The sequence below is a fragment of the Erithacus rubecula genome (assembly GCF_903797595.1).
Source record: "Erithacus rubecula genome assembly, chromosome: 3".
In the NCBI taxonomy this organism is placed as follows: domain Eukaryota; kingdom Metazoa; phylum Chordata; class Aves; order Passeriformes; family Muscicapidae; genus Erithacus; species Erithacus rubecula.
In genome coordinates this window covers 107,133,620-107,145,799 of record NC_136689.1, presented here as the reverse complement: position 1 = coordinate 107,145,799, position 12,180 = coordinate 107,133,620, and the positions used below count along the sequence as shown (strand labels likewise).

Below are 12,180 nucleotides of genomic sequence, written 5' to 3'. Positions count from 1 at the left end.
GTCTCTTCAAATTATGAATTTCAAAGTCTGAGTCCATGTTTGCTCCTCACTGTAGACCAAGTCAGAAATTTTTTTGGACTTCATTGCTCCTGAGTATAAGGCATGCTTGGTCTGGGCTTCTCAGACCAGCTGTTGGAGCCCACAGAAAGTAGTAAGAATCTTCCAGGTGATTAATATGTAATATATATATGTGTGTGTGTATATATATATATCTATATATATTTATATTTATATGGCTTTGGTTTTTTTAAAAAACAAAACAATTGAGTGAAGACAGCACTTTTATTTTGTGAAACCATTGCATTTAGCTGCCTTTTTTTTTTTATGCCTGTGGTGAGCCTCAGGAGATACCCTTTGGTGTGGGCTATTGTACATTTAGCATAGCAATTCCAGAGGCAGCTGTGTTAGCAGTTTTGGTTCAAAAGTTACATTTTCAGGACCAGCTTGTTATATAGTTGTCTGACCTCCTTCTTGAACACCTGGAGCTTTTTTATTAGTGCAGATGACATTTACTCAGTCCTGTAATTAAAGAACATCCAGAACAGATCCTTTTAATGGGATGATGTTATCTTGGCACAGTAGATATACATGGAACTGGAAGACATTTGAAATGGTGATTGTGCTAAAAGTTGAGACCTGTGTGTGTCGTTTGCAAGCTGTTCCTGAGTCCTCATGAGAACTGTACCCATCATTTCTCAGTTGATGGAAAACTTTCATGCAACCTCAAGGGCCCGTGGAGTATCCTGTATCAATGCCATTCCTAGGATCAGAAATAAAAGACCTAATTTCCTGCACAGTTGGTTTTGCTGCTACAGTTTGCAGATTTGCAGCTAGGAGTCAGGAATTATCTTCTCTTTCAGATTGGCAAGGTGAGGCACTGAGTGAAAGGTAGTGAGGGCAGTGCTTTAGGTGCTGGCATCTCCTGGCATCGTTCAGGGGAGGACACACCTCTGTATCCAGGAATTCCCTGTGTTTGGTGCCAAATGTAGGGAACCTGAGAGGATCTTGCATATACAGCTGTTTAGTGTTGATGTAGTATTGAGTGATGTTTAAGTTAAATAGAAGTCTCTTTGGAAAAAGGGTCAATTTCTTTAAAAAAGCAACAATAACCTTGGATTATTGCTATCAGCAGGGCAAGAACAGAACCCTGGGCTCTGTCCAATTCAACTATCTTTTCCTTTTTCTCAAGGAAAAAAGAAAGAGTGCTAATATTTCTGCTAGCCTGAGTGCAAAACTTTCCCATTCAGATCTGTGTGGTAAAAGTGCTACACAAACCCCAGACTGACAGTGATAATCATGCTTGAAAACTTTTTTTTTCTATATACTACATGAACATTAACTAGTTTTTCAATGGATAGTCTACCCACGAACTGTGAATATTTTTGCCCAGATACTATCATTGTTTTGTGCAATACTAGAGTCATTTCAGGACCAAAAGACCTCTCTGTTACCTTTTGTCCTTTACACTGTAAGCACATTCAAGCCTGCTCAGTGCTTCTTTGACAGAGCTCACCAGTGCCTGAAGGTCAGACTCAAATATTTCAATCTGTTTGATGCAGTGGGTTAATCAGTGGCAGCTAGTTTGTATGTATATGTGTATCTTGGTAGATTTCTTTGATATTAACCCCTGTTACACTGACTCACTATCCCATTTTTTTTCAGGTACCAGTCCTGGACTTGTTCCCACTTGGGTGTGGCTGTTCAGTGCTTTTACCACCTTTTGTGCTTATGCTTTAGGTAATGTACAGTGAAATAATTTGCATGTCTGACATTTTCATGTAATTTTATCTTCAAATTCACTAATGATGACTCTGAGATTAAGAGGCATTGTGGATAAATTACTGATCTCTTTCTTAGATAAAAAAACAACTAAAAAAACCCCAAACCACAACACAAAAAAGTTCAGAAGACTTAAACCCCAAACAGCATATTAAGTAATATATTAGAGATTCTATAACTCTTATCCCTCTTGAAAGTTCAAATTATTTTAGAGGAGCAAAGGCAGTCATTGTGTAGCAGCAGTCTGGTTCTAATACCCCTGCCACAGGCAGGGACACCTTCCATGAGATCAGGTTGCTCAGAGCCCCATCCAGCCTAGCCTTAAACACTTCCAGGGATGGAACATTCCCAGTTTCTCCAGGCAACCCAATCCAGTCCCTCACCATCCTCAGAGATTTTCTTGCTAATACCTAATCTAAACCCACCTTCTTTCAGTGAACCCATTGCCCCTTGTCCTATCCCTGTGTGCCCTTGACAAAAGTCCCTCTCCAGTTCTCTTGTAGCCCTTTAAGGTACTGGGAGGCTGCTCTAAGGACTCCCTGGAGCTTTCTCTTCTGCAGGCTGAACAATCCCAACTCTGTCAGCCTTCTTCATAGGAGAGTCACTGCTGTTTGGTGTCATAACAATATTTGTCCCTTGATGATGACACTTGGAGAAGCTCAGACACCAGAAGTAGCAGAGAATGCTTTCAAAGACAGGAAAAATAAAGGACAAAAGAGAAAAAAAGGAAATTGTTAGGCACTTCAGTGCTTAAGGAGTGTGTCAAGAGGTGATGATGACAAATGTGGTGACAGGCCTGAGCTTCTTACAGAAATAAGGATCTCTTTTTTTCTTCCCTTTTGCTGTATTTCTCCCATAACACCTACACCTCAGTTTCGTATTTCATTTTTACTACTTCATACTGTGCCATGAGTGTATTTTAGGTATGTTGCACCTTGCTGTGCAGTGGTGTGAAGACATAGACCTGAAATGATGCTGACCTGGGAGTGAGATCCACATTAGTGTGGCTTTTTTATTTCTCTTCCAAAGCTCTTTCCTTCCAAACTAGTCCTTCCACAACATGGTGCCAAGGAGTTATTTTTTGGGGAGGCTCAAGGTAGTATATTTAAGGGGACTGCACAGTTCTGTGTAATAACGGTCCAGGAAGGCTGGATATATTTAAAGAAGGAAATCTTATAGGCACAGAAGGAAAGAAGGAAAGATATTTAAAGAAGGAAATCTTAGCAGCCTATCCCTAAGTGCCAAAAGATGAGCCATCAGGGAATTAGACTGGCCTGGCTGCATAGGGAGCTTTCACTGGAACTTGGGGAGAAAAAGAAGAGATTATGATCTTGGGAAACAGGGACAGACAACTCAAGAAGAGTACAAGGATGTCATTAAGTCTTGTAGAGAAAAGACTGGAGTGGTGAAAGCTCAGCTAGAACTGGTGGTCAGCACTGTGAAAGATAATCCAAAGTGTTTTTATAAATAAATACCTTAACAACAAAAAGAGGACCAAGGAAAATCTCCATCCTTTATGGAATGCAGAAGAGAACATGTAACCAAGGATGAGGAATAGACTGAGATACTTGGTGCCTTCTTTGCTCAGTCTTCAGCAGAAAGACCCAACATCCTCAAGGCAGCCAGCCTGGGGGGTTGGTGGGCAGGGACAGGGAGAGAATGGACTCTGTGATCCAGGAGGGAGCAGAGGAGACTGCTGTGATCCAGGAGGGAGCAGGACAGAATTCAGGAGGGAGCAGAACAGACTGCTGTGATCCAGGAGGGAGCAGAACAGACTCTGTGATGCAGGAGAGAGTAGTCAGTCCCTGCTGTGATGCAGGAGGGAACCTGTCAGCCTGACCTCAGTTCTGGGAAGGTTATGGAACAAATCACCTTTAGTGTCATTGTGCAGCACATGCAGGACAGCCAGGGGATCAGAGCAGTTTAATATCTTTATCAATTATTTGGACAGGTGGATTGAGTGCTCCCTCAGTGAGTTTGCAGATGACACCAAGTTGGGTGGGAGTGTTGATGTGCTGGAGGGCAGGGAGGCTCTGCAGAGGGATCTGGACAGGCTGGATCAATGGACCAGTGGTGTGAGGTTCAGCAGGGCCAGGTGCTGGGTCCTGCACTTTGGTCACAACAACCCCAGGCAGTGCCACAGGCTGGGGGAGAGTGGCTGGAGAGTGACTCAGAGGGAAAGCACCTGGGGGTGCTGGTTTCTAACGTGAGCCACAGGACAAGAGGAAATAACCTCAGGCTGTGCCAGGGGAGGTGCCTGTGTGAAGGAAGACATTTTTCTTTGAAAGGGTGGTTAAGCCTTGGGATGGGCTGCCCAGAAAGGTGGTGGAATCACCATCCCTGGAAAGTGTTCAAGAAACTACTGGACATGGCACTTGGCTTTATGATTTAGTTGACATGGGTATGTTCAGTCAGAGATTGAACTCAATGATCTTGGAGGTCTTTTCCAACCTTAATGAGTCTGTTCTTGGATTCTAACTGTACCCTCTCCTTGGAGCTGTTTCTAGTAGGGCCACTGCAGTGCAGCTATACTATACTATACATTTGTGTGCCATATTTGAGATCCTCAGGCTGTATACAGATGTGTAGAGATGTAGGCTGCAGTGCTGTGCAGAGGGACTGACCACTTCTGGAATCAGACCCATGCATGTAGAGTCATCTTGATTGACCTGGGGTATCCCCTTGGGCAGACATCTCCCTCTGTGTTGTACATACCTTGGCATTTCTATTCATTTGGTGAAATTGTGCCAAAATATTTTTGTCTGGAATTTCTTTGTGTTTGTACCATAAAAAGCAATGGGACAACCATTCCTTGAAGCTGACTACTATTCAGATTTCTCCAGCAGCTCTCTGTACTCAGAAGCAGTGGTTTCTTTTGTGAAAACCATTTTTTATGTCATTGTATGGAATTTAATGAATTGACTATTGTTTCATAAATTGGAATTGCGTATTGGAATTGTTACTATATGGCACCCCAAAAGGCTCATGGGAAGTTTAACTTCTGAGATTTTTTAATGTAGATGGTATTTGCTATGAAGCCTGTAGTTCCTCATACTACTAAGACAAGGAAGACAAGACTGCTGACAGTCAAAGCTATAATGAACTAATATCAGTGTAGATTTTTATGTCTGCTGTCCAAGCCACTTCATGAAATATTTAGTCACAGATTTAATTTTGGATGGCCAAAGTCTTCCCTCTGGAAGACTGCAAAGAACCATAATAACTAACTAAATGTGCAACTGTAATCTTTCTCAGCTTATTTTAATGATACAGTCACTCTATCCAAATTCTCTAGCATCCCCACTGATATTTTTAAGGTGGTTTGGTATAATTTCCTTTCAATGAAATTGAGTACTTTTTGCTGTTACTTTGAATTTCACTCTTTAAAAGTTATATAAACATTATAAAATAGAATATTTATGAATCTTTGTGAGACAAAATCAGAATATAAGAATTCTAAAGCAATATAAATGTGGGACAGTGTGAACTATTGAGCACACACCATTGTTGGCATGAATGATTTCAGACTGAAACCTAAACCAGAAAATATTTTCAGTCTTTTAAAAAGCCAATGAAACTACATGGAAAATGTGGTTAAGGATGTCTGAAAATCCAGTTGATGTATGTGCCATATAGTTCCTGTGTTTTTCTCCATGACCATTATAATTAGAAGTGCTGTGTTTTAGGACAACATTATAAGCTTATTTTTAGAAAAAACAAAGTTCTTGCAAAATGAAAACCACTATTTCCCTGTGAGAAATATATATACTTGTGTTACAATCTGAAACTTATGAACAGAACAAATCTTCTAACATTCTTATTTTTAAACAGTAACACTTGTGTAACTGAATCCTGTCTGATTTGGGATAGGTGTTCTCAGAATATAAAACACCGTAAACTGTTTAGGAGTTTTTATATCTTTATTTGCTGGTTAGGTTTCAGGGATATTGTTTAATAGATGGAAGAATTCCTAATTTTATTGCAACACCTTTCAAGTAACCTCAAGCTTATACATTTTTCTTTCTGCACATTTTAGTAAGATGCTGAAAACTCAGTGGAAATGTTAATGGAGAGAGAATGAAGGAGGCAAGCTACATTTGAAATCCTCTATGAGATATTTAGAGTTCTGAGAAATGTCTCAAGAGATTAGTGTTTGTGTAGAGGATATATCACAGCTGTTTAGGTATTACAATAGAGATATAGTCTAAAATCCGTACAAAATGAAATCCTGTGTTTTCCTGGTTTAGGTCCCTGAAGTATATTTACATTAAACAAAACTCATAGTACTGCCAAATAATCCAGAGAAGTAAGTAGCATATGATCTACAGCAGCTGTGGTGTCTTTGGTCTCACTCTGCTGAGTTGTGTTCCTAGTCAATTTTGGGTTATTAATGTTATCAATAGCTAATAATTGTTAGCTATACCACTTCCAATACCAAAAAGAAAAGCATCTCCATTTTATTTTGAGATTCAAGACAAAACCAAGTAATCTGTAGAGTTTGTTCTGTGTACTTTTTCCTAAGAGGTTTATCCTGCATGTTTACACTTAAGAGGAAAATAGTTCTATTTTTCACCTGCACAGTGCCAGAAAAGGGACTAAGGGTATGGTTTGACATTACAGCTGAGAAATGTTACAAATGCTAGACCACCTTTCTCCTCCCTGCATTCACCATCCCTCCCTTTTGCCATATCCATTGCATTTTCTACCATTCACAGTAGCAGTTCAGTGACCCAGAAGAAAACAATGTTTGCTGTCTTCACACCAGCTGAACAGGCTGCAGGTCCCCCTGTTTGGCAGCAGTGAACTATCAGGTCAACTCAAACCATATTGTCCAGCTACATCCTAGAGTAAGGTCCTTTGCAGTGCTGGATCATTTTTAAGCACTCAAGTACTAAAAGTGATTAACACATAATGCACCTTAACTATAATGCATTCTTAGAATCATATAATCATACATGTTGGAAAAAATCTTTTAGGTCATCAAGTCCAAGCATTTACCCAACACTGCCAAGTCCACCACTAAACCATGTCCCCAAGTGCCACATCTGCACATCTTTTAAACACCTCCAGTGATGGTGACTCCACCCCTTACCTGAGCAGCCTGTTCCAGTGCTTGACAACTGTCTTGGTGTAGAAATTTTTCCTAATGTCCAATGTAACCTCCCCTGGTGTAACCTGGGACCATTTCTTCTTGTACCTGAGAGAAGAGACTGACTCCCATCTCACTAAAACCTCCTTTGAGGTGGTTGTAGAGAGTGGTAAGGTCACTCCTGAGCTTTCTTTTCTCCAGTCTAAACCACCCCAGCTCTCTTAGACAGTCCTTGAAAGATTTGTGTTCCAGACCCTTCCCCATCTTCACTGCCCTTCTCTGGACTCACTCCAGACCCTCAATGTCCTTCTGTCCCCTTTCTGAGGGGCTCAGAACTGCACACAGGGTTCAAGGTGTGACCACACCAGTGCTGAGCACAAGGGGACAATCACTGTCCTGATCCTGCTGGCCAAGCTATTGCTGATGCAGGTCAGGATCCCATTGACCTTCTTGGCTACCTGGGCACACTCTTGTATGAAAACTGAAAAACACTTTCAAATATATGTAGGCACAAGTACAAATAAATTTCTGAAATTTGCTCCTTGAAGCTGCCAATTAACTGTTAGTCATTGAGGTACTGAGCATCAAGCAACTTAAATGCCTTAGTGAATCTACCCCAATAGAGGTCTGAAGGCTCAGAGGGTGCATAACACCAGTGGATGGGGCAAGAAGCCCTGTGGACACTTTTCAGCACTTGAAACTGATTGCAGGGACTGATGTAAAAATGTTTCAAGATCACTGGTGGCAAGTAAATTATGAGTGTCTTTCTAAAACTCATGAGGAAGGTGGCATTTGGTTTCAGAGCTGAGGTAAGAACAGAAAAATTACATGATAACTGGAGCAATTATTTTATGAGCAGTACTAAACTGTTGGTATTGAGGTGTAATTTTCCTGTGTGTTATATATGGCAGTATGAATGGTATGTGAAGAAAGCTGCTCCTTTTGTTGTGTTCTAATTCTTTTTTCTTTTCCTTTCTCAATCCTTCTAGACTCCATAGATGGGAAACATGCTCGAAGGACTCAGTCCAGTACTCCTCTGGGAGAATTATTTGACCATGGTCTGGATAGCTGGGCTACCTCCATCTTTGTGCTTTCTTTTTTTTCTGTCTGTTCCCGTGACAATGGGAAGAATGGAGTTTCTGTATATACAATGTATATATATTTAAGCATTGTCTTGTTTAACTTCACGTGTTCACACTGGGAGAAGTATAACACAGGAGTTCTTTTTCTTCCTTGGGGATATGATATAAGCCAAGTGGTAAGTATTTGTCATCCCTGTTTTGGTTTTGGTTTTTTAACTATGTAATTGTTTTCATAATATTAAAGCAATAGAAAAATAGAGTTCAGGGCAAATATATTTAGCTGAGATATTGAAATATGTGAAATTGCAAAACTCTAAAAGTAATTCAGAAATATTTTCTATATTTGCAATAAAGGGCTGCTCTCCAACAAATTGTCAGCATCAAAGATTCATTGCTGTGCAGGAGAAAAAAGGCTTGCAGCAAGCCTAGCAGCCAGACAGTGCCCATGAGAATGTCATTTACCTGTGCTTGATTTGTGATATTGACAAAATTTACTATGCTATCTGAAGGCCCAAGCAATTTCCCCCAACACCAGGTTGTGAGGCACAATGTGAATTAGTCCAAGTAGTATCTATTAACAGTAATTACACAGTTATACACTACCAGACCTTCTCAATTCTACTCTGTTTTAGAGCAAATGTGGTAATGGAAATAGCATTGTACCTGTGCAGAGAGCAGTAACTGTTGTCAAATGAGTTCTATCTTGGAAAAAAAAAAGTCAGTCATCATGGATGTCAAAAAGTCATAGACATTCAGTAACATGAATTACTTATCAGCCCACAGTCAGCACAAGCTGAGTTCTTGTCTGGTTTACAGCCCTGTCCTGAGGTGGACCTCTTCAGAAAACATGCCCAGGGCACCACAGTGAATGGTGTCCTCAGTGCACGGATGAGTAGCAATATCAACAAGCTCAGTGCACTTCCAATGGTCCAGCACTGGGATTTCTGTGAGCTGGCTTATCTGTGTCTCAGATAGCCAAGGTCTTGCAGCCTGAAGAGCACAGTCAGTCTTCTGAGCTTCCTGTTACAGACATAAGATGAAAGGTACAGCCAAATAATTGAAAGGAAGTTTGACAAATACTCAAATGTGTGTTTTAATGGAAATACAGTATCCAAATTAATGGCTGCAGATGTAGTGCTGTAAACATAATCAGAATCCAGTGGTTTGAGAACAACTCAGAGATGGTGGTCCAGCTGTGATGCATCAGTGTCCCCTAGAAATAAGTTTTGGGAGAAGAAGTTGGCTCAGGACTAAGACATTAGGCAGCCAGCTGGTCTGCAAGTTCCAGCCATGTCTGTGTCAGGCTTCTCCAGCAGGAGAGGAATAGCTTTGCTCAAGCCTATTTCACTAATTGCTCAGATGATCACTGTACATGTGAATGTTTAGAAAGCTCTGCTGTGTTGCTCCAGCATCCAAACTGTATTTGTGGTTAAATCTGGGAAAACAAGCAGAGCAGTGCTGTTAACTCTGCCTGTGCCTGTTAGTGACCTGTGCCTGTGGCCCTGTTTTCTCATCTGGGAAATAATGGTAGCAGTATTTCCCTGCCTGACAAATTTGTGGCAAGGCTGAATATCAGTAAAGTTTGTAAACTGCTTTGATTAACTGGGATGCAAGGTGCTAACACGTGCTGTTTCCTGTTCCCCAACTGAACTGCTGTCTTGCTTTTTAGTACCTTCTGTGATGACTTGGTTACAGTCAAAGCAATAAGCTTGTAAATGTGAGGATATTTTGATGCTATTTAGCACAGTCATCAGCAGTGGTGGAAGACTGTACTGTTGAAATCTCTGTTTGTCAGTTTTCCCATCTGTACAAAAATAGCAGTTGTGGTTGTGATTGCCTATGAACAGAGAAGGCAGAATTTGTATCTCAAGGTGGTATTTTTCCATTAGTCCAAATTACATATACACCAGGAAGTACAAATTTTTTTTTTTTCCAGTTCTACTGACTAGTAAAAGATCTTAATTCCCCTAAACATTTGGTAAACCCATTCAGCAAATTTATATGATATGTGCACTATTAAAGACAGCTCTTCATCTCCAATAACTTAGAGGATACTGGGGACAATAGCAAATGGCTGATGATGAGTAAGAAAGATAACATCCCTCTTGCTGGGTTTTTTTTCCCCTTGCTTCTCTGCCAGGTATTCCCACAGTCACATTTAGAGACAGAGAGTGTGAAAGCACTCACTAGCTGCTTCCAGACTGATTCACAATGTTTAGTTCAGTATTTCTTCCATGGCATTCCTAGCCGGATTGCTGCAGGAATGTGCTTTTCTGTCCTATCTTTTATTTCACCTACAACTTGATGCTGTTGCAGTGTCATGTCACACTCATGTGGTCTAGACCCCTGCTTCTGCTTTTAGGCTTGTTGGTAGCCAGGAATTTTGGGCTTTGTTATCACCACAGAGCTCAAGAAAAACAATAGTTACTGTCAGTGTGCAAAGAGAGAATTGATGACCTTAATGAGCACTTAACTGGCATGTGGCCCCCAGGACACTGCTGCTGAGTCAGCTTTGCTGTGCATGAACACAGCCTGCTCTGCCTTAGCTGTGGTGGGGAAAGAGATGCTGTTCCTCATGACAAAATACCTCGTTATAGACACAGCAAGCCGTGGGACTTATGCACATCACGTTTTTCTGTGACTTGATGACTCATCAGAACTGGTAACCCAATTAGGCTAGCTGGGCTGTAATTGGCACTCCAATTAGCTTTGATTACAGCAGACAATAATTTGCAGGAAGCTGTGGTTTGTAAACTTGAAAAATGGCTGTAGTGTGTCTGAGAGATGCTTGGTCAGAAGGGTGTTGTGTCAGTGGATCCAGATTCAAGGTGGCAGCAGATGCAGCAGGGAGAGCTATTCCTGTCTGTACTCCCTCCTGGACAAGGATCGATCCTGTGCTGATTCCTGAGCAGCAGGAAAAGGTGCAGGGAGAGGAGCCTCTGTACCATAGCATCTAGACCATTTTTGTACACTTTTGAGTCAGCACAGCTATTGGAAATTCCAAAAGTCTGAAGAAAAGGCTAATGATCTGTAAGAAATTGCCATGGATACATCTTGTGAAAACAAGGAGTTTTATTTTTGTGATAAGACAAACCAAAGAAAGCTAATTGCTGCAAATAAGGTTTCTTGGAGAAAAAGAAAAAAAAGACAAAGCTTTTCTGAGAAATTAAAATTTCTGGCTTCATGCCATATGTTAATTTTCACAGACATCATCCTGTTTTGTTTAAAAAGAATCTGTTTTCTTTCTGTAGGATTTAATATCACCCTAATGAAATACTCACCTAATCCTGCTGTTGCTTTTCATAAGCCATTGCAGTTGAGTTCACAGCAGGGGAACAAAGTACTAATTTTTCCTTAATATAATGTAATGATACCTCTGCTCCATTGGTGCTGCCTTAAGTGTAACAGGAGATACCCTTTATATTCTTAATTAAAATTTAAAAGTGTGAAGGGCTGTGTGAGAGCTGCAGTGACCCAGACAATTCCACTCTCCTTCCTCTCCCACTCCCCAGCCAACAGGCAGCTCCCTCTGGCCCAACCCTTGCCCTGCAGGGAGAGGAGGACCAGAAATCCCACATATAGAGAGAGTTGTGCCTGAAGGGATGGGTGCTTGGACCATGAGTCCCAGGGTTTCAGTCTGAGGTGCTTTTCCAGCTGCTCCCTCCTGATGGCTTTGGGCAAGGACCACCTATAGCCTCTGGGAGAACCTCTGCCTGCCTTGGAACTCAGAATAAATGAAAGTATATGATGCTCCTAGCAACTGAAAATTGTGGAACTTCCTTTTCTCTGGGGAAGGTTTCTTTCATGGGTGCCATATACCAGGTTTTCTTTTGGCAAACTTATTTACAAAACCCATGCTGAAATATGTTCCATATGACCTTTTCCAGGGATGTACTGTGACAGCCAGTGTTTCAGGAACTGGCAGAGAAATTCCAAACTATGCAACATTGCATCTTGAAAACATTTCTACCTCGTCTAAGGGGCAAAAATCTTTCCTATTGAAAAGCAAAATAAGGATGCAAATATCTTGTTCTTTGGTCACATTATCAGCATTCACAATTTAATTTCAGTTGAAAGTACATTCACTTTCAGAGCTTTTCTAATTTGAAGTGTCTGTGGAAAGCACAGCATTTCTTGTGAAGAAAAAATATTATTACTTAGTTCCAAAGCTGGAGCACAATGGAATTGTTGAAGAGAAGTGATAGCAGAGGGGAAGCAGTGCTGGCCAGA

The 12,180-nt window shown here is 41.0% G+C and overlaps 1 protein-coding gene across 2 annotated transcripts in view; it reads left to right on the top strand.

The window, feature by feature from the left end:
* Positions 1-12,180, top strand: part of LOC306798969 (ethanolaminephosphotransferase 1-like) — a 51,654-nt gene that overhangs the window by 19,026 nt on the left and 20,448 nt on the right. For both annotated transcript variants that reach the window (XM_079299417.1, XM_079299416.1), the window contains exons 4-5: positions 1,663-1,737; positions 7,858-8,126. In XM_079299417.1, the coding sequence (XP_079155543.1) occupies positions 1,663-1,737; positions 7,858-8,126 (344 nt within the window). The remainder of the gene's footprint in view (positions 1-1,662; positions 1,738-7,857; positions 8,127-12,180) is intronic.